Here is a 20,773-nt window from a genome sequence, read left to right on the forward strand (position 1 = left end):
GTCTTGTCGGTTTCATGCCTAACAAGGGCCCATCCTCTGCTTTATTGCTGGTCTACAATGCACTGGCCATTGCAGCGGCGACTTCTCGGCGCTAGTCTACATGGATGGGGCTGCCTACCGACTGGCACCAACCAACATGTCTGCACAATGAGACTGCAGAACTTGGCTGTGCGGAAATGTTTCCACCCAGGTTCAAAAAAAAAGAAAAAAAAAGAAAAAAAATGTACGCTCACAGAAAACAGGAAGGTGTTAAATTAGACAAAATTTGTATGTCAGTGTTGCACCGTAAGAGTAACTATCTATTACTTTTAATCAAGAATGTTGGCATTACCAGAGATAATCTAGTATCCAACGTTCTGTGATGGATTGTGGTGCCCTCTACACGGCCTGTATATTCACCGCTCCCTCGAGTTCTAGTTGCAATACAAGCTTGTTACTCTTCTTTAGAATCTCGACTTTAATAGAAATGGCAAGGTACTGTTAATCAGAACACAGGGAGAAGTTGTGATCTAAATGACAATAGATCTATTCATCCTTAACATCACAAAACAGCAAAAATGATTGGAATAATAGAGAATTGTGAAGGTGCTTTGATCGAGGTCATCAGCGCCCTGACACACATTAAAAGGAACGAATGTGGACAGACCTAAGAAAACTAAAGCACACACTCAAAGAAAGCAGGAAAAGAAGGAAAATGCTACATAAGAAAGTAAAACCTAAGGAAAGGGGAAACATAGCAACAAGAATGTCACAGGAAATTGTTATTGGCTGGCCACTTACATAAAAGATGAGTGAGCTTTGCACACAGTGAGCAAATTAAAATCCTCTCCCTAAAATCTTTGTAAAAACATTTGACAGGGCACAGAACTTTAAAAATTTAGCCACATTCGTCCGAGTGTTGCCTAAAAGAGATGGCAGGTCCGCTGGCAAGTCAGCCGCGACCCGCTGGTCAGAAAATAAAACGCAATCCAATAAAACGTGGCGCACAGTGACCAGGACGCCGCAAGCACCACACATTGGAGGGTCCTCTCACCGGAGCAGGAAGCCATGCGTCATAGGGCTGATTCCCTCGGCCCACCGTCGACGTGCTTTGACTGCAGTCGTTTAAATCGTCACCCTATTCCTTTGAATGCAGGTAAGGATTACCACTATTCCTTCCCTAGAGCACGCAAGCAAGAGCATTAACTACTCCCCACCAATTCATCATGATGTATGAAGTCAAATTGCAATAAAGATCATAGACACTGAATCAAAGGTGAGAGTGCCCTGCAGTCTCTCAGTAGTTCGCCTCTTTATATATGAAGATGTTTTCTGCAGTCGGAGATGAAATGTTAGAGCAAAATTACATGCATAAACCACAGCCTGTCACCTCAGAAGTTTTAAGTGAAACCCCTGAGCTTGCTTTGTTGTATCACGAACTGAAAAGTTCCGGTGATGTTAGGCACACCCTGTAGCCATCATGTTGTAACGAGACACTGTGTTAAAACAGTAACATACGCCTAAAGCCACTCAACTGGGAAACATAAAATCACAGTAAAAAGTGTATTTGTTAGCTTATAATTACAGTTTGTAATACGATCTGGAATATTTCAAAGTGTATGCCACTGTTCTGAGACTGAAACCGCAATGACATCTGATAGAATTGTTCATATAAATAGGGTCATTTCAGTCTGAACCTTTTAGTATTTATTCCTCTCGGTTGCGAAATTAAAACCACAATAAAAGTCCAATGAAGTTTTGCGCAGATGTTACTGCAGCCACAGGTGGCAGCTCTATGTACAAAGTTCCAGGCCCTGTAGACCCCCAAATGACCTAAAATATTTAATCGTGGTTCTTCCTCTTATACAATGTACGCACGTTATCTACAACTTCTTTATTTTCTGTACATTTAGGTGACATAATTTTAATGATCAGATGTGTTAATTGATGAAAACTTAAACACAGAGAAGCGTATTAGTGACCTTATTAAACAGTTAAGTAGAGCTACTTTTGCGCTTCACGTAATTGCTAATCTTGTAAGCAAACGTATTTTGCATATTTCCACTCAATAGTGTTCTACGGAATCACTTATTGACTGCAAAAAAGCGAACAGTAAGAAAAATATGGGGTTTTGACCTATGTACATCATGAAGGTAACTTTTGAAGGAGCCAGGCATTTTAACTGCGCCATTATATATAATACAACACAATCTGAGAAGAACGGTAATGACCACACAAACAGGAGAAAAAGGCATGAGCTAGCTTCTAGTGTCGTGTCGGACCTCGTTTTTCCCGGCATATTGCAGCAACTCGTCGTAGCATAAACTCAACAAGCCGTTGAAAGCAGAAATATTGAGCCATGGTGCCCCTATAGCCATCTATAATTGGAGAAGTGCTGCCAGTGCAGGATTTTTTGCACGGATTGAACTCTCGACTGTGTCCTGTAAATGTTCCATAGGATTCCGTTGGACGATCTGGGCGGTCAAACCATTCACTCGGCCTGTCCAGAAAGTTCTTCGAACTAGTCACTAACAACTGTGGTCTGGTGACATGGCGCGTTGTCATCCACAAAAATCCCATCGTTGTTTGGGAATTTGAAGACCATGAATGGCTGCAAATGATCTCGAACAAACCGAACGTAACCATTTCCAGTTAATGATAGGTACAGTTGGACCAGAGGACCAGGTACATGCCATATAAACGCAGCCTATGCCATTATGGAGCCATCACCAGCTAGCACAGTGTCTTGTCGACAACTTGGGTCCATGGCTTCGTGTGGGTCTGCGCCACGCTCTAACCATACCATAAGCTCTTACCAACTCAGATCGGGACTCATCTGACCAGGCCATGGTTTTCCAGTCCTCTAACGTCCAACCGATATGATCACCAGCCCGGGAGAGGCGCTGAAGGCGATGTCGTGCTGTTGGCTTTCGCGTCGGTCGTCTGCTGCCATAGCCCATTAACGCCAAATTTTGCCACACTGTCGTAACGGATACGTTAGTTGTACTTCCCACATTGATTTCAGTGGTTATCTGACAGTGCTGGTCCACTGGACTCGGCATTCGGGAGGTCAACGGTTCAAGCCCGCATCCGGCCATCCTGATTTAGGTTTCCCCTGATTTCCCTAAATCGCTTCATGCAAATGCCAGGATGGTTCGTTTGAAAGGGCGCGGCCGATTTCCTTCCCCCATCCTTCCCTAATCTGATGACCTCGCTGTTTAGTTCCCTCCCTCAAAACAACCATCTACGCAAAAGCCTCTGCTCTCGGCCGTTAAGTACGGCCGTCAGCCATTGCGTTGCCCTTGGCAATAAGTAGTGCCTAAAATCTGGTATTCTCTGCACACTCTTGACACTGTGGATCTCGGAATGTGGAATTCTCTAATCCGAAATGGAACGTCGCACGAGTCTAGCTGCGACTATCATTCCTCGTTCAAAGTCTCTTAATTCCTGCCATAAGCACATCGGAAACCTTTTCACATGAAACGCTATCCCAATACTTTAAGTACAATACTACAGCGAAAACCGACCTTTATTACCCGTTGCTAAAGCTGTCAGTGCCTCAGAAAGGAGCTCCATATGCAGCACAAGAATATTTTGTTCATTTGACGAGTAATATAGCATGTCCGTCAGATAGCGAAACAAGTTTTAAATATAATTTTAAAATTTAAAATTATTTCTCCTGGACACTACTTCATAAATTTTAACGTTAATGATGTATACACATCCTGTAAACTCGCTCTACATCATTTCTATAAAAGAGTTGTTCAAATGACCTACGGAATATTTAACTAATCAACCGTATAAAGGACTGTCTCTCCCCGTCTGTAGTCTCTTTTCTTGCATTGTTGCAAAGGATGTGTGTTGACCTTCTTATAATTCTTAAACATATTCCTAGTTCAACATAGTTAGAGTACTGTGCACGCAGCCAGTGCGTCACTCGGCAGGCCCCCACCATGGCCGGTGCCGTTCTCGCCGCGGCCAGATGCTCCTCCAGCTGTCACTGCCGCCTCCTGCGAGCGCTGCCCGCAGCCACCTTCGCCGCCGGCAGGTGTCTGTCCACCGTCGCAGCCCCCACGGAGGTGCCGCCCCGCTCTCCGTCTCAAGAATGGCTCAGCGCGAGGCCGTTCGAGGAGATACCCGGCCCGAAAAAGCTGCCCATCGTCGGTGGCCTCTTGAACTTCCTCCCCAAGTTTGGTAAGTTTTGTTTTGTTTTAAGACACAAAGACAACAAGGTTCATACGCTAAGGTGACCACATTTTCTAGACTCAAATTCGGGACATAAACATATTTCCTAGGCCCAAATCCGGGACACACAAAAAATTTTGCAAAATAGGCTATATTTATTTATTTATTCATTATATGAGAAGAAGGTTTCAATTAAATGTAATAAATACAAAATATCAATTAAATTTGTTGCAAAGAAAAGCATATTTAAATTTTATTAATACCTTCTAAGACGAATGAGTGTGATCAGGGCAACTGTATTTATCTGTGCTGTGAATTTCCTTTATCAAGTGTGTATTTTTCAACAACATATGAAAAAACTCGACACAAGTTTCATCCTAATTTATTCCACTTACTAACATTGCTTTCATGCCAGAATGAGATTTTCACTCTGCAGCGGAGTGTGCGCTGATATGAAACTTCCTGGAAGATTAAAACTGTGTGCCCGACCGAGACTCGAAGTCGGGACCTTTGCCTTTCGCTACCGAAGCACGACTCTCCTGCAGGAGAGCTTCTGTAAAGTTTGGAAGGTAGGAGACGAGATACTGGCAGAAGTAAAGCTGTGAGGACCGGGCGTGAGTTGTGCTTCGGTAGTTCAGATGGTAGAGCACTTGCCCGCGAAAGGCAAAGGTCCCGAGTTCGAGTCTCGGTCGGGCACACAGTTTTAATCTGCCAGGAAGTTTCATTGCTTTCATGGTTTCTACAGCCAACTGTGTTTTGTCACTTGTCCACATGTGTTGCACACCACTTTTCCTTTTGAGTCCGAAGAACTAATGTCACATAAATGAAAATTCTTTCTGCAATTGTTCATTGAAGGAGCACTTGCGCTTCTTTGAACTGATTCTTGCGAAGAAGTATTGTTATTGTTATTGACGAGAAAAAACAACTAAAGTTATCAAACGTAATATACCATAACACGACGTAACACAAAATTCAATCTGATATAATATGGCGCACACCGATTCTAGAGACCAGCATACACTGCATTGGCGACGCCAAAGTCAACGAGAGCGTATATTATTGTTCGTCTGTTCGAGTTACTTTCTATTTCGTCTGCATGTTTGCTATAAAACCTCCTCTGCCTCTTCCATGGCTATCAGAAAATATGCAGATTTCTTCCTTCTTCTGTTCGAGTTACGGTTAGAACCGTTTCGACCGCGCGAATGCGTTCGAGTAAGACTTTTTCCCAGTTGCCGTGGTCTCTGACTGCCCATTAGCTGTTCGAGCTGCGGCCAACACGTGTTTGCACAGTAGAAACAGTTTGATAACGGTTTCGACAATTTGTCGTACCCTCTTGTCAAATAATTTCCCACCATAACTAAAACTAACAATAAAATATACCGATACATGTGAAATGAATGTCTAATTCGGGACAAATTGGGTCATGGTTGTTAATTTCGGGACAAACAGGTGTCCCGAATTACCTCTGAAAATATTCGGGACAGACACACAAAAATCGGGACTGTCCCGAAAAAAACGGGACGGATGGTCACCTTATCATACGCGCCCATGTCAGAATTTAAGAACACCAAGACAAAGACGAGTTAAAAACAACTGCACGTTAATCCAATCGACGGAAGAGAAGACAGCTAAAAACAGGGATGTGGTGAAAGTCTATAAAATACGCCATAGACAAACGGAGGTCATGAACTAAAAATTAAATGGCATTCGCCATATTGCTGCGATGGATAGAAAGCAAAACGCAGTCGACAGCCCGCGCCCCTGTCTCTAAAATGGCCGCTAACTCAGACGGCAAATACAAACGAAAACGTAAGTGGTTAAGAAAAAGGACGCTCCATCAGGAAACGACGGACCATCAGAGGCTGAGCGCAATGAGTACAAAAGTGGTGAAGGAGCACCGCTTAACAAATGGCGATGGCTAAAAATATCTCCTCAAGGAGAGAGGGCCGAGAGGTGGTCTTCTAAGCCTCCTGGAGAGGCTTAATAACCCAGAGCTTGTTCCCATGAGGAGAGGACCAGTTGTGATGCCAAAGTGACACCACCTGCTGACAGACGGCAACACAGAGATCATCGGAGGGAATGTAAAAAATAGTTGTCTGAGGTATAAGGACTGTATTCTTGGCTGCAGCGAAAGCAGCCTCGTTTCCTGTCAGACCGACCTGACACGGGACCCACATAAACATCAGGAGTCAGCAAGTGACAGCTTTCCGGGAAGCCCATACCGAAAAACGACAGTGCCAATGACGGAGGCACACCCGACACCACATTCTGTCCCAGAATTGTCAGTACACTCAAAGGTACTATCGCGAACTTCCGTGCGAAGGTCGAGTAACTGACGGCGATAGAGCGAGACTAGTTCGGTAAGTGCAGCCACTGCCTACACCTCTCGTAAGCGACTCATACCTATCTGACTCAAGCTCCTTGAGGAAGGAACATTGTTTAGGCATTCTGCTGCTGAAAATGCGAAATTCTGCGATTCCAGCATGCACGCTTTCTCGTGTGGTCAATGTGAATCAGTGAGTTGCTCTGCCGATGAAGGCAGATAGAAATCTGAGGTACATGAATATCAGTGATTATTAAAATTGAAATAGATGTCTACGATAGATGATCAGTGGATACGAAATGAGGAGACGAATATTAACCACAGAATCCAAGTAAAAAGAAGGGAATTCAGAGTTATTAAGCAAGTTGCGTTAGAGTATGAAGCTGTTCGACTGGTAAGAGTAACAGTCACATGCCAATGATAAGAAACGTTAATTGTCTTATTCGATGTCTCATCTAAACTCTAGTAGTGGAGAAATTTCTAGACTGACTATAAGCAGCGTGCAACTAGTGACGACAGCAGTTGTGAACTGGAAACAGTTAGAGTTGAATTTTTATATAATAGTCAGGAACTAAAATTACGTACGTAGTCCATGTTAGTTATTGAATATATAATATTTCCACAACGCCATTTATTAAGGTGCAATTAATAATAATCAAACTGTATTCAAAAAAGTCGAAACAGGAAGACGACATTGGTTAATTATAAAAGTTCACAGCTGTTAAGTTTCCCCTGTTTCCTTGTATGTGAGTTTGTTTCTAATTAAATTTGAGTTCGCTAATAACGGTTGAAATGTATGTCGAAGACGGACTAGAAACTTATACAGACGTCAATAAGACAAACCACATCTATCGAATACACAAAAGGGAAGGCGACTATTCCACCGCGACAGTGGAACAGCTCTGGTGTGAGTCACAGCAATATCCTCGTTATGATGAAATACCTGCACTTAATTCATGAGAAGTTTTGACAGCACCTTCATCTGTTGTAAGTTTCACCATTGCGTCAGTGATTACAGGGAAGGAGGCCACTAAACACATAATCTATTGTCCTCTGTAATCACAAGAAATGACCAGTCTACCGCCGAGTCTTGTGAAGTGCGGTCTATAGTTAGTGTGAAGCTTTTGTTAGCAACAAAACGATGTGTTGCAATACAAACATGTATTCAACTTTTTAGCCACCAGACAAACAATGATCTTAAAAGTTTTTTACTCTAGAGTTAAGATTCCTAAACATACGTTGCCTAGTACATGTATGGTGTTTCATAATTATAGGTAAAAAGGGGTGACAACAGGACAATGAAATCCTAATCCTAGTAAAAGTAGGGCTGGAAAGCCAGAGGTTTCCCCGATCCGGCCCCGTTTCCTACCTGGCAGTCTTGACGGTCGTTTGTAGCTTCATTTTCTGTAACATAGGCTAATAGACTATTTGGATACTGTTTCCTATGGTGCAGCGATGCGTATATGTAACATGAACAACGGTGCACTGACGAACTTTCATGTGACTGTTCGGGAATACGTAGCACGAATCTTCTACAACATGCATATTGGTCGTAGCATACCAATTCTATGGCCACCCAGATCCCCGTTTACAACTTGTCATATTTCGTTTGAGGGCCTATTTAAAAGCTTTGGTGTATCCTAGCCCGTTTAGCAGTATAGCTGAATTGTGGGAACGCATTGTGAATAGTTATCAGTGCATTCGGAAGGCACCTGCGGTTTCTGATTTCAACAGCACGCCACAACGAATTAGCTGGTAGCGCGCCACTCTTACGCAGGTTCGTGTTGCTGTGCAAGAGAGTCTGCGCTTAGCAGGTGAGTATACTGATCATTGTACTGTAATTAAATCATAGGGGTTGGTAAGTGGATCAGTTTATTAATAATGATAACACAGCCGGCCGCGGTGGCCGAGAGGTTCTAGGCGCTTCAGTCCGGAACCGCGCGACTGCTACGGTCGCAGGTTTGAATCGTGCCCCAGGAATCGATGTGTGTGATGTCCTTAGGTTAGTTAGGTTTAAGTAGTTCTAAGTTCTAGGGGACTGATGACCTCAGACGTTAATTCCCATAGTGCTCAGAGCCATTTCAACCAATGATAACACAATGTTACATCTTCAATTAATCTAAAATTTTCTGTTGTACCATGTCCATTCATCCATAGAAACATGCCGTCTCTTTGACCCACAATTCTCCTGTCGCCGTAGACAACGTTAAAGGCATATCGCTAGTATAACAGACCTCTCCGACATATGAAATGTTTTAGACACTATAACATCTCTTTCGTTAAAAACCTCAAGAAATACATCTCGATACGGCCACAGTAATCCAACTATTACCATGGCCAAATTACAAGGACATACGGAGACCAAGCAGCAATCGGTATTGTAATTATAAACTGTCGAAGCTGCATTGGTAAAGTACCGGAACTTCAAGCGCTGATAGAAAGCACCGAAGCTGAAATCGTTATAGGTACAGAAAGCTGGCTGAAGCCAGAGATAAATTCTGCCAAAATTTTTACAAAGGCACGGACGGTGTTTAGGAAGGATAGATTGCATGCAAACGGTGGTGGCGTGTTTGTCGCTGTTAGTAGTAGTTTATCCTGTAGTGAAGTGGAAGTGGATAGTTCCCGTGAATTATTATGGGTGGAGGTTATGAAATGTCCCCTTAGAACAATTATACACGACTGTGCTTAAACTGACACACAATATTGTTTAGCGCAACGCAATCTGACTTTCAAAAATCCCTACAAAAGAATGGCCCTGACTAACATTAACCTATACCTTTCACAAATCACTTACCTCACAAAAATCTCCGTTACTCGAACTACTGCAATACAGCGAGCGCCACTACTGCCAGCTAAATAAAAGATTCAAACTACTGAAGGCACTAACTACTGATAGGCATAGTTAGCAAATGAAAGATTTTAATAGAGAACAAACAATGTATTTACCTTAATAGTCATCAAAAGTCATAATATATACAACAGCTCATGACATCCATTTTACAAATTGTTTTGGGCACTGGCCAATACAGATTTGAAAAAATTTTTCATAATTACAGTAAGAAAGATATAAAGTGCACACACTTATTAATACAATGTTGGTCAAAAGCTAAAATTTTCTCACAGTCCATAAAGACAGTCCTGATCATTCATCACAGTAAAACTGCCGTTTCTTTTCTCAAAGTCTGAGCAGTAAAAGACAATGTACACGAAAGTAGTGGATTTCCATGCAGTCTTGAAGAAGTAGTGTTGTCCTTCCAACTGAAAGACAGTACTGAGTCTTGACATGCAGACAGGTAATGGGCCACAACAGAGCAAACCCACAGCAGAGTCATTCGACGTTTTGAAAAAGATTGGTAGGTAGGTCATCACAGAGCAGACCCACTGTAGTCCTGGTAGAGAGTATGGTATTGGTGGGCCACCAGAGGTGCAGACCCACTGCAGTCCTTGTAGAAATAATGGTACTGGTGGGTCAGCAAAGGTGTAGACCCACTGTAGTCCTTGTAGAAATAATGGTATTGGTGGGTCATCAAAGATGCAGACCCACTGTAGTCCTTGTAGAGATGGCCGGCAGCCATCTGTTGTGACTGTGCAGGTGCACAATCACCATTGAAGAGTCTTGCGGATAATATAGCAAGTCCATAACCACCACTTGTGCAATCACAAAGTTTTTGGAATTGTCCTTAGAACCAGCAATGCTGTTATCCAGTTCCTTGCTGAATTATTAACACACGTGCAAACACTAACAGTCCCAACTTCTCACATATTGTCCATATACTATGACCAACAGAAACGTGTGCAGTGAAATGTAACTTACAAGTTAATAATATGATGAACTGGTGTCAATTACAATTTTATAACATAAGAATACAATTACAAAGGTACAAAATACATCATTAAAAACATAACAATACAGATAACATTTGTAGTAATACAGGCTTTACAAAAGAATAGAAATAACATATACATCAGTGTTACAGGAATTATGACATGAGTACATACATAAAAGATCAGAATAACTTTCGAAACATCAACTTCACACATGAGCATTAAAACAAAACAGAATAAATAATGTCTAAGCATATTTACAAAGTAAATAACATATTATTAATGCAAATTATATTTGAGGATAACAGTACTCCTCATCATAGTTCATGTAGCTGAGTATTAGAAAAATTCTACAACATAAGTCTTATCAGATAGACATATAAATGCAGGAAAAACATAAATACACAAGGGTACACAAACATATAGCGGAATAATACAAAAGGAAAGGACAGGGTTTGTTTTCAGTGCAACATTTGGTACTGCAGTCGAACCCAAAACTTCATTCCATAGATCTTTCGTCTTATTTCAATCTTTGCTTCCACCAAAAAAATCCTATCCAAGCATGCTTTCTGTATTTATTTCACATATTTCTTACCTCATTATTTATTTCCAAGAAAATCCTACCTATACCTGTACTTTGTTCGTATAACTTCTCAATGCATTTCTTCAAATTCATTGCATCTCATTCTCTTATAGGGAACCCCCTCTTAAGCTAACTTAAATTACTGAGCTCAGATGCTAAACTAAGGGACGATGCAATGCAGCAGCACAAAATAATTAACACAAACAGCAATGAGAAAAAAATTCACATTGGCAAAGCAATTGCAATATTACAACTAATATAAGGCACTGTGCAGCAAACAAGGAAAATAAATCCGTAGTAAAACTGGCTTAACAGCGTAATACAATGTCAAATTCAGTAACACTATGCCTGGCAAACAGCAGCAGCAAATGCTATAACTTATACCTAAACATGACATAGCTCAAGCAGAAAAAACATTACATTAAAGACAACAATGCAGACAAAGTAAATGTATATTCACATCTTACTGTCTATGTAATTAAAGTGGTGCACCACAAGAAGTTATTCTAGCAAAAAAAGATTACCAAGTAGTTGAAAAGAAAATTCCGTATGCAATTCCTGTGAAGGGAAACGTCTTTTTATGCTCCTTCGTTTTTTTTTTGAATAGATCATAAAATTATTTACTGGATCTGTAGGCATAAAATATTTATATTAGTACATCTATTAAATTTTATTTTAACCAGTGCTGCTGCAGCTAGAAACTTGATATTAAACAAAACGAGTAAATAAATACGTACATAAAGCAAGCCATATGGCATTTTTCTCAACTAGCAAGACAATAGCCATGAAATGTTTCTCATCGTTTCATTAGGCATTTTAGTAAATATCATAAATTAAGAGCTCGACAGTATTATCATATGTTTTCGAGTTTGAGCGTGTCGTATTGGCGATGCTTTCTACAAAGGAATGTCAATAGCGAGGATAATGGCCTCCCCCTTTTTTTTTGCCTGTGCCGCTCAAAAGGCACCACTAATGGCTTTTTCTCCAGGCGTCTGACACAGCTGGGTGCCCACGACGCATTACGTGCAGGTGGTCACTTAACTTTCTTACGGAAATATTTACGACAGCAGTTTCCGCTACAGTGACAGTCTCATATACAAAATTTCACGGGTCGAGAATTTGCGTAGCAAATGTGTAGAAACAAAATCTTATGAATATAAAAGTGTCCAAAAAATTTTCGTCGGCATTGTAATACATTCAGGCATTTACACACATTTCATAACTCATGAAGTACGATTCTTGGTTTCCAACATCCTTTTTCTCAAGTCAGAGTCCCTAACCACTATTCATTACTCCTTACCTTATTACACATATATATATTCGTCGACACGTCAATCTTGCGACGACACTTCAATATTTCATCATAATAAATATATAGCATAATCAAATTCCTCATATAACATCGGCTTATTGATCACAAACATACCTCAACAGCATAACACACATCGTCGTCGTAAAAATAACATCATAACACCTCAGTCAAATCTCAAAAACGTCGTAGCTTCCTCCAACAATTTCAAACCCTAAAAAATATTCTCTGCTCATTTCAATAGTGTCATCTAACTCAAACGTACTTTAAAAATCGTGATCCCATACCAAATATATCATTCAAAGCTCTCATAATATCACAATGGGTCCAAAAAAATATGAACAGTTCACAAAGTACAGACAAAATACAATTTCGTAAGTGTGTAGTTATCCAACGGTGTAATTATGTAAACATCTGTCACTGCTGTAGTAAAAAAGTTTGTCTCTCTCAGTTAAATGATTAGATAGCTATGTAATTTATGTGTTAGAGGAATATGGTACCGATGTGTAAAGTTATATAAGCAAATACCATATTAGCTAGGGCTCCTTGTGCTTGCCAAACACATGGTACACAAAGTAAGCATGTACCCCCTGAGGATTAATGTAATTATACCCTCAGGTGTTACAGATAACAGCAATTGAATGAAATGTATCACGGAAGACCTTTGTATCATTGTACTTCAAATATCTTTAAAAATAAATGTTTTAAGTACAAAATTAATCACTCAAATACGTGTACTGTAGCGCTGAACTGTGTGTCATGTTGTAAGATAATCTCTGTGGAAGTCTCGTAGTTATCATCCTCCGAAAGCTAAGTTCTACAGAAGTCAATGTACTTACCTCATGATAAACAAAAGTGAAATGCTTTGCGTATAGATATCTTACTTATTACGCTTATTGCCGTGATGAAGAAAGTACTGTGCTGTAACGTATTGTTGTGCTACTGAAAAGGCTGTCTCATTGTAGCTATACCACAAAAGTTACTACTAAAACATATTTTACTTTCCAGAAGAATTCAGAAAAACTGTGCAGATATAAAACAGAAACATAGCAAAAGCACTCATTAGTAGCGTCGTGATAAAATCGTGTAGCTGTCACATAAACTAACCACTGTCTCATCTGGTATCTCACAGAAAGTACCTTAAATCCAGAATGTATTTTCAAGTAAACCAAAATGTTGCATTAGAATCTCATTAGCAGTACCAGTATATGTTCTAAGTATATGAGCCTTATAGTCGTTACGTAATCATGCAACTAACAAGCAAGAATGTACACACACAATAACACTGTGTCGTCTGTTCGCAATAACAATGCATTCGTAATTTCTGTTTAAATAAGTTCTCTTGGTTCTTGACTGGATATTTAACTTCAAACATTGTTGCATGGTAACAGTGTCTAAAGCATACTAGTAACGTGAAGTGAAACGTTTTATGGCAAAGACAAAGTTAAATAGCAGATTATCTTTCAATAAACGGTTTTACATGTGAAATGTGGTGTAAACCTTTACTCTTCCTAGTACGCAGTGTTTCAACTTCAACGCAATTATCATGTGGTATACGTCGGATTCTGTAAGGTCCATTGTAAACTAGAAAGAATTTGTGACTCAAGTGTTTCTTCTTATGTGACAATGAATGAGCTTTAATGAGAACTTTCTGACCAATACATAATTTCTTTGCATTTGCTTTACCGTGTAGTTTTCTCCTTTTGTCTGCTGCAGATTTTATATTTTTAAGAGCCAAATCAATTATGTCTTTGTGTCGAAGTTTACGTGTATTCGGGAAAGGTACAAGCTCTCTGATTCTGTTCGGTGGTTCTTCATTCTTTAGTACAAGAGTGGGTGGTAAAGCAGTGGAATCATGACCCAATGCTGATGCTTTCTGTGACAATAAAGTCTGCAAAGCTTATTGATTTCTTTCATAATCCGTTCAGATGGGTTACAATGTGGTGAGTACAATGAAATAAAAACAGGATTGATTTTATGATTCCGAAGCATACGTGACCAAACAGCAGATCTGAATTGCGGTCCGTTATCTGAAATGACTTTACTAACGTGGCCAACTTCACGTAAGAAATTTTTAACAAAGGCGTTGGATACAGACCATCCAGTGGCTTTGCGTAACGGAGTGAAAGACTCAAATTTTGAAGTAAGTTCAACAGTGACTAGAACGTACGAAAATCCATTCGATGTTCTGACAAGGGGTCCCAAGAGATCAACAGCAGCAAATTCTTTTAATTTAGAAGGAATAATAGGAAACAACGGAGCACGATGTGAGATAGTAGATGGTTTCGCCTTTTGACAAAGTTTACAAATAGACAAGACTCTTCGAATTCGCTTTTCCATATTGTTAAAATAACAAGTCGTTCGAAGAATATGATAACATTTTCGTGGACCAAAATGTGCGTAGCTGAGATGAATGTACCAAATGAGCTTATTAACAAAATCATCTGGAATACAAAGAACCCATAGCTTGTCATCAACAGTGCAGCGTTTGAACAGTATGTTGTTTCTCACCAGATAATAATGCCGAATCTGTGTTTGTGTCTTTTCATGCCATTTACTTTTGATGTCTTTCCAAATCGGATCTTTATCTTGTTCATGAGCAATGTCCTTTAAAGATGTGGTGATGAAGTTTTCAAAGGCGACTTTCTGAATGTAAAGAATACTGAAATTTTTCTCAAGGTTGCCTTCTGTGTTACTTTTTTCAAGCCCAGCCGGTACGCGTGACAGCACGTCTGCAACAATGTTCTCCTTGCCGGGAATGTAGACTATTGTGAAGCGGAATTCTTGCAGAAACAATGCCCAACGTTTTAACCTGTCATGATTTAATTTTGAAGACATAAGAAATTGTAATGCACGATGATCACTGTATACTTTTACGTGCTTACCAGAAAGAAAGAAACGGAATTTGTTAAATGCCCAAACGATAGCTAAAGCTTCTAATTCAGTAACGGAATAATTTTTTTCAGATTTTGTTAGCACTCGGCTAGCAAAAGCAATGGTTTTCTGAACAGTAATGTCATTTTCTATGGCTTCTTGAAATAAATGGGCACCAAGACCGACTTTAGAAGAATCTGTGCTAAGGCAGAAATCTTGTGACAGATCTGGATAAGCTAGTATTGGCGCGTGAAGTAACGCTTCTTTCAAATTCCAACTGTGCTTGTTCATCCCAGTTCCAAATATTATTTTTTCCAGTGAGAGAACAAAGTTTTAGTGTAGCTAGAATTTGCATATTCAGAAAACGACGGTAAGAATTTACGAGACCTAGAAAACTGCGGACTTCTCTTTTTGTGGATGGAACTGGAATGGCTCTGATTGCTTCTAACTTTTCGGGATCCGGCTGAATGCCTTCAGAAGAAATAATATGTCCCAAAAACTTCACCTTTGTCCTACCGAATTCAGACTTTTCCAAGTTAACTGTAATTCCAGATTCTGCAAAAATATGTAACACACTGTTGAGGATGCGATTGTGTTGTTCCCATGAGGCTTCTGCTATCAGAATATCGTCCACATATAAGGTGATGTGACGTTTTAAGAACTCAGGTAATATGGAATTTAGCCCGCGAATGAATGCTGCCGAAGAAATGTTCAAACCAAAAGGAAGTTTTCGAAACTGATAACAAACGCCGAAACAAAGAAAAGCTGTGTATTTTCTACATTCTGGATGAAGTTCGATCTGATAAAAGCTGGATCTGAGATCAATGGAAGACAACACTTCTACACCATTAAAATTTTGAAGAAGTTCTTCCATCGTCTGCGGCCTGTCTGTTTCATGAATAATGATAGTATTGATTTGTCTCGAATCTAAGACAAGCCTGATCGATCCATTTTTCTTCTCAACAACATGTAATGGATTGTTGTATGAGCTTACTGCAAGCTCAATAATGCCCTCGTCAAGCATAGATTGTATTTCTGTTCTAACACGGTCCCTATAATGTGCTGGAATTACGTATGGTCTAACACAAAATTTAGTATGCTCACGAACACGAAATTGGTATTGAAATCCCTTGATTGTTCCTGTTTTGTGAGTAAAAACTGTGGAATGTGCTTGTAAAATCTCAAAAAGGTCCTGCCTATCAGTGTCATTACAATTCTCAATTGTTTGAATTTTATTCTGAATTAACTCATTAGTTTCAAATATGCCGTCGATATCATCCCTGTCAGTACTTGCAGAGTGATTGTTAGTGTCTAGTTCCGTAGAAAATTCCGAACTGTTGTCTAACAGAAGGTAAAGCCGATTAATTTCCTCATCATGGTTTGAGAGCCAATCTTCAAATTTCAAAGCTATTGACTTACCTTCTTTCTCTAAACTTATTTCAGTATCGTGAAAGTTTAAGATTGCTTTGTATTTATTCAAAAAGTCTACTCCCAGTATAGTTACCGTCGACAATAATGGAACAATAAGAAAGTTCATAGAGAAGCTGTGGCTTTGACAAAAGAATTCTAAGTTGGTTTGTTGGCGCACATCTACACTTTTTCCAAAGATTGCACCTTGTAATTTAATCTTACGTAACGGAAGTGTGGGACAATCGTTCAATTTGTTGCATTTCTAAACGCTGTTTCACTAATTACTGAAATGGGACTGCCAGAGTCAAGTACTGCAGTAAATTTTACGTCATTTACTGTAATGTGAATCACAGGATATGCAATGTTGTTATGTTTTACGTCATGTTCCTGGAGTAAGATGTCCCTAATGTCTTCCATTTTTACGTAATTACTACCTACGGCAGCGGCGTCGTCAGTTTCATAAGTACGTTTTGTGGCTGCCAGCGGTATGAGTCATTGCCTATTGTGTCTTCGTTGGCGCGCGTCGTTACTGGGATTAGGAGACCTAACTTCTACAAATTCACCTTGTCGAGAGGGCTCTGCTCTGTTTGAATCCCGCCAGTTCTGATGCAATTCATGTCTGTCGTTACGATCATATCGTCTGTCGTCATGTCGGTAGATTCCATAGTTTCTTTCTTGTCGGTCACGTGGTGGAGAATTTCTCCCTGAGTCGTAACTGCGCGCTTGACCGTTGTGTCTAAAGTTATTCTGTCTCACTTGATAATAATTATTTTGGTTCCCATATTGTCTGTTTCTCTGATTGTCTCTGTGATAAGTCATTACCGCGGAGAGGTGATCTTTCCCTGTAATTATTACTACTCTGCCATTGGTTGTCATACGGGTGGTGTCTGTTTTGGTCACGATTTACGTTGTAAGAATAGCCTTGTCGTGTCCATTTATTATTTCTGTCATCGTGAAATTGTGACAGATGTGACCTGTAATTGTTGTACTCCTGTTTTTGCGTTCCGCGATTGTCAGTGTCAATTTCCAGTTCTTGTAACAGACCCTGAAAAGCTTCAATCTCGTCTTTGCAACGTCCTGCTAAAATAATATGTCGTAAATATTCAGGCAGTTTGATTAAGCAAATGCAGATGAGTTCTGAGGGGCTGTATGGGTTTGAAAGATACTGATTCTTATGCAACACGTCTTCAAAATACTTCGTAAGACTGGAAAATTCAGATTGTTCGAAACATTTCATCATTTTGATGCTATGTTTTACTCGGTCTTGTGTACCTTGAGACCAATACGCTGAGAGGAAGGCATGATAAAGTTCTCCTTCACTGTGACAATCGTGAATGACCGATCGCATTCTTGCAGCTGGTTCATTCTCCAAGTAGCCACACATAAATTCTAACCTGTGCTCCAATGACCAGTTGGGAGGAAAACAATGAGAAAATTGATGAAGCCATGCTTGTGGATGACTGTCGTTGTCAGAATTCTTAAATGTTTTGAATTTACGTGTAGTAATGAACAGCTTATAATCGTAATCATCGTGTCGGCGAGTCGCACATCGCTCATTGTTACTTCGTTTCGGTGGTTCCATCTCAAAATCCAATGCGCCTTGCCAATTTCTTTCATAATTTCCGAAGTGTCCTGTGTTATTATTTTGTGGTTGTTCCGTATTTCTATGTCCCTCTTCCCGTACTGGAGCGCGAGTGTCCTCTGAAATATGTAATTCTTGTATTACCTGCGTCAACTGATCTTGTACTTCCCGGATTTCTCTTTCGTACTGTGTATTGATTTGATTTTGATTTTGTTTGAATTTTCTAATTTGTTCATACTCATCTGTGTCAGTCTTGTGTCATTCAGATCATCATCTACCTTTGTAGATAAGTTAGTGACCTGATCCGAAAGTTCGGCTACTTTCTCCGATAGTGTACTTATTTCCTCAGTGTGTTTTTCTGAACCAAGTTTCAGAGTGTCCATTTGTGTTGAAATCGTATCTGATGTGTCCTTTAAGTTTTCTTGAGTTTTTGCAAGTTGCGTAACCGAATCGGTAGATGCAACTGAGTCAATTTTAGCTTGCAAGGTGTCGTGATTTTCATGAACAATAGTTTGCAGTTCTTTTATGGCTGCTTCGTGATTCTGTAATGCATTTTTATGACGCGAAAAAATAGGTTGGAAATGCTCACAAATTTGTGTTTTTACGTCATTACAGACTTTTTGACATTTCGATTCGATTTGATGTAACTCAGTAGTTAAATCTTCACGTGTTTGTTCAAGCGTGGTGTCTAACTTTTGAAGCTTTTGCTGCGTTTGTCTCTGATTTTGTTCCATTGTGTCTAACTTTTGAAGATTTTGTTCCATTGTGTCTAACTGTTGCAGTGTTTGTCTCTGGTGTTGTTCCATTGTGTCTAACTTTTGAAGCCTTTGTCCCATTTGTCTCTGATTTTGTTCCATTTGTTGCATTAATTGCAATAATAATGTATTAGTGTCTGGAATCTGTTTCTCTATGCTTTTTGGCAGTGCATTTTCACCGGCAACATTCACATTTTGACAAGTAGAAAATGTGTCTTGACTCAACTGAGAAAACGGTGAGGACCCAAAACCTAAGTCTACAGTATTTGCAATATTGTGTTCTGTCATTTCGTATTCCTGAGGCGAGCTGTTGCCGACCAATCGATCGATAATGCTTCCCTGTTCACTAATTGTTTCACTGCCTACGCCATTGTTTGCCGCCCGCTCCATTTCCCTTTGCACAATTACCAAATTACTATGTTGAACATTAGTTAATTCATTACACGGTGGCGCTAACACACTGCTTTCGTCTTCACTGTCATGTCTCAGTTTACTTTGGAGCCTAGTATTACGTTTTTCACACGCCATTATTGTCACAATGTTTCACACGACAACACAGAAAAGCACAATTTGAAGAGCAAAAATAAGAGAACACATTAACATAGCACTGAAAATAATATCTAGATAATTGCAGCTGCGAAATACTTGGTGCAAATCTACATGTGTGCCACACCTGTTTTACTGTACAACAATGAAAGACTGCAACTACAAAGGAAATTCTCTCTATAATTACGCGCTAGCAATAAGCAATAGCTACACTAATTACACAAACTACAAGAAAAAATCAGAAGATTCCAGTGAGGTATCCTCGGCTAAGGGTCGACATATGAAACGTCCTCTTTGAACAATTATACACGACTGTGCTTAAACTGACACACAATATTTTTTAGCGAAACGCAATCTGACTTTCAAAAATCCCTACAAAAGAATGGCCCTGACTAACATTAACCTATACCTTTCACAAATCACTTACCTCACAAAAATCTCCGTTACTCGAACTACTGCAATATGGCGAGCGCCACTACTGCCAGCTAACTAAAAGATTCAAACTACTGAAGGCACTAACTACTGATAGGCATAGTTAGCAAATGAAAGATTTTAATAGAGAACAAACAATGTATTTACCTTAATAGTCATCAAAAGTCATAATATATTCAGCAGCTCATGACATCCATTTTTACAAATTTCAAAACTCCGCCATCTCTCTCCCCACATCCACCACTGCTGGCGACTCACCTCCAACTGCGCAACGCTACGCACTGTTCACATCCAGCTGCCGCTGCCCAACACTACAATGGCAGACAACAATGCAAACTAGCCACAGACTGCACACAGCACAGCCAGTGATTTTCATACAGAGCGCTATGTGGCGTTACCAATAAAAAAACCTAAACAGCCTACTTACAGTTACACTCAGCAACCGAGCTATGTTAATGGTTGTCTCCTTTTACCGACCTCCCGACTCAGCAGCATTAGTGGCAGAACAACTGAGAGAAAATTTGGAAAACATTTCACATAAATTTTCTCAGCATGTTATAGTCTTAGGTGTCGATTTCAATTTACCAGATATAGACTGGGACACTCAGTTGTTTAGGACGGGTGGTAGGGACAGAGCATCGAGTGACATTATACTGAGTGCACTATCCGAAAATCTCCTCGAGCAATTAAACAGAGAACCGACTCGTGGAGATATCATCTTGGACCTACTGATAACAAACAGACCCGAACTTTTCGACTCTGTAAGTGCAGAACAGGGAATCAGTGATCATAAGGCCGTTGCAGCATCCCTGAATATGGAAGTTAATAGGAATATAAAAAAAGGGAGGAAGGTTTATCTGTTTAGCAAGAGTAATAGAAGGCAGATTTCAGACTACCTAACAGATCAAAACGAAAATTTCTGTTCCGGCACTGACAATGTTGAGTGTTTATGGAAAAAGTTCAAGGCAAT

General features: G+C 40.0%; 1 protein-coding gene across 1 annotated transcript in view; it reads left to right on the plus strand.

Annotated features, from left to right (window-relative positions):
• The window catches only part of LOC126187449 (probable cytochrome P450 301a1, mitochondrial), a 196,356-nt gene that overhangs the window by 14,644 nt on the left and 160,939 nt on the right, over positions 1-20,773 (plus strand). Inside the window, exon 2 of the mRNA XM_049928534.1 lies at positions 3,924-4,173. Within this exon, the coding sequence (XP_049784491.1) occupies positions 3,933-4,173 (241 nt within the window). The 5' untranslated portion in view covers positions 3,924-3,932. The remainder of the gene's footprint in view (positions 1-3,923; positions 4,174-20,773) is intronic.

This window comes from Schistocerca cancellata, chromosome 5, assembly GCF_023864275.1.
Source record: "Schistocerca cancellata isolate TAMUIC-IGC-003103 chromosome 5, iqSchCanc2.1, whole genome shotgun sequence".
Classification (NCBI taxonomy): Eukaryota; Metazoa; Arthropoda; class Insecta; order Orthoptera; family Acrididae; genus Schistocerca; species Schistocerca cancellata.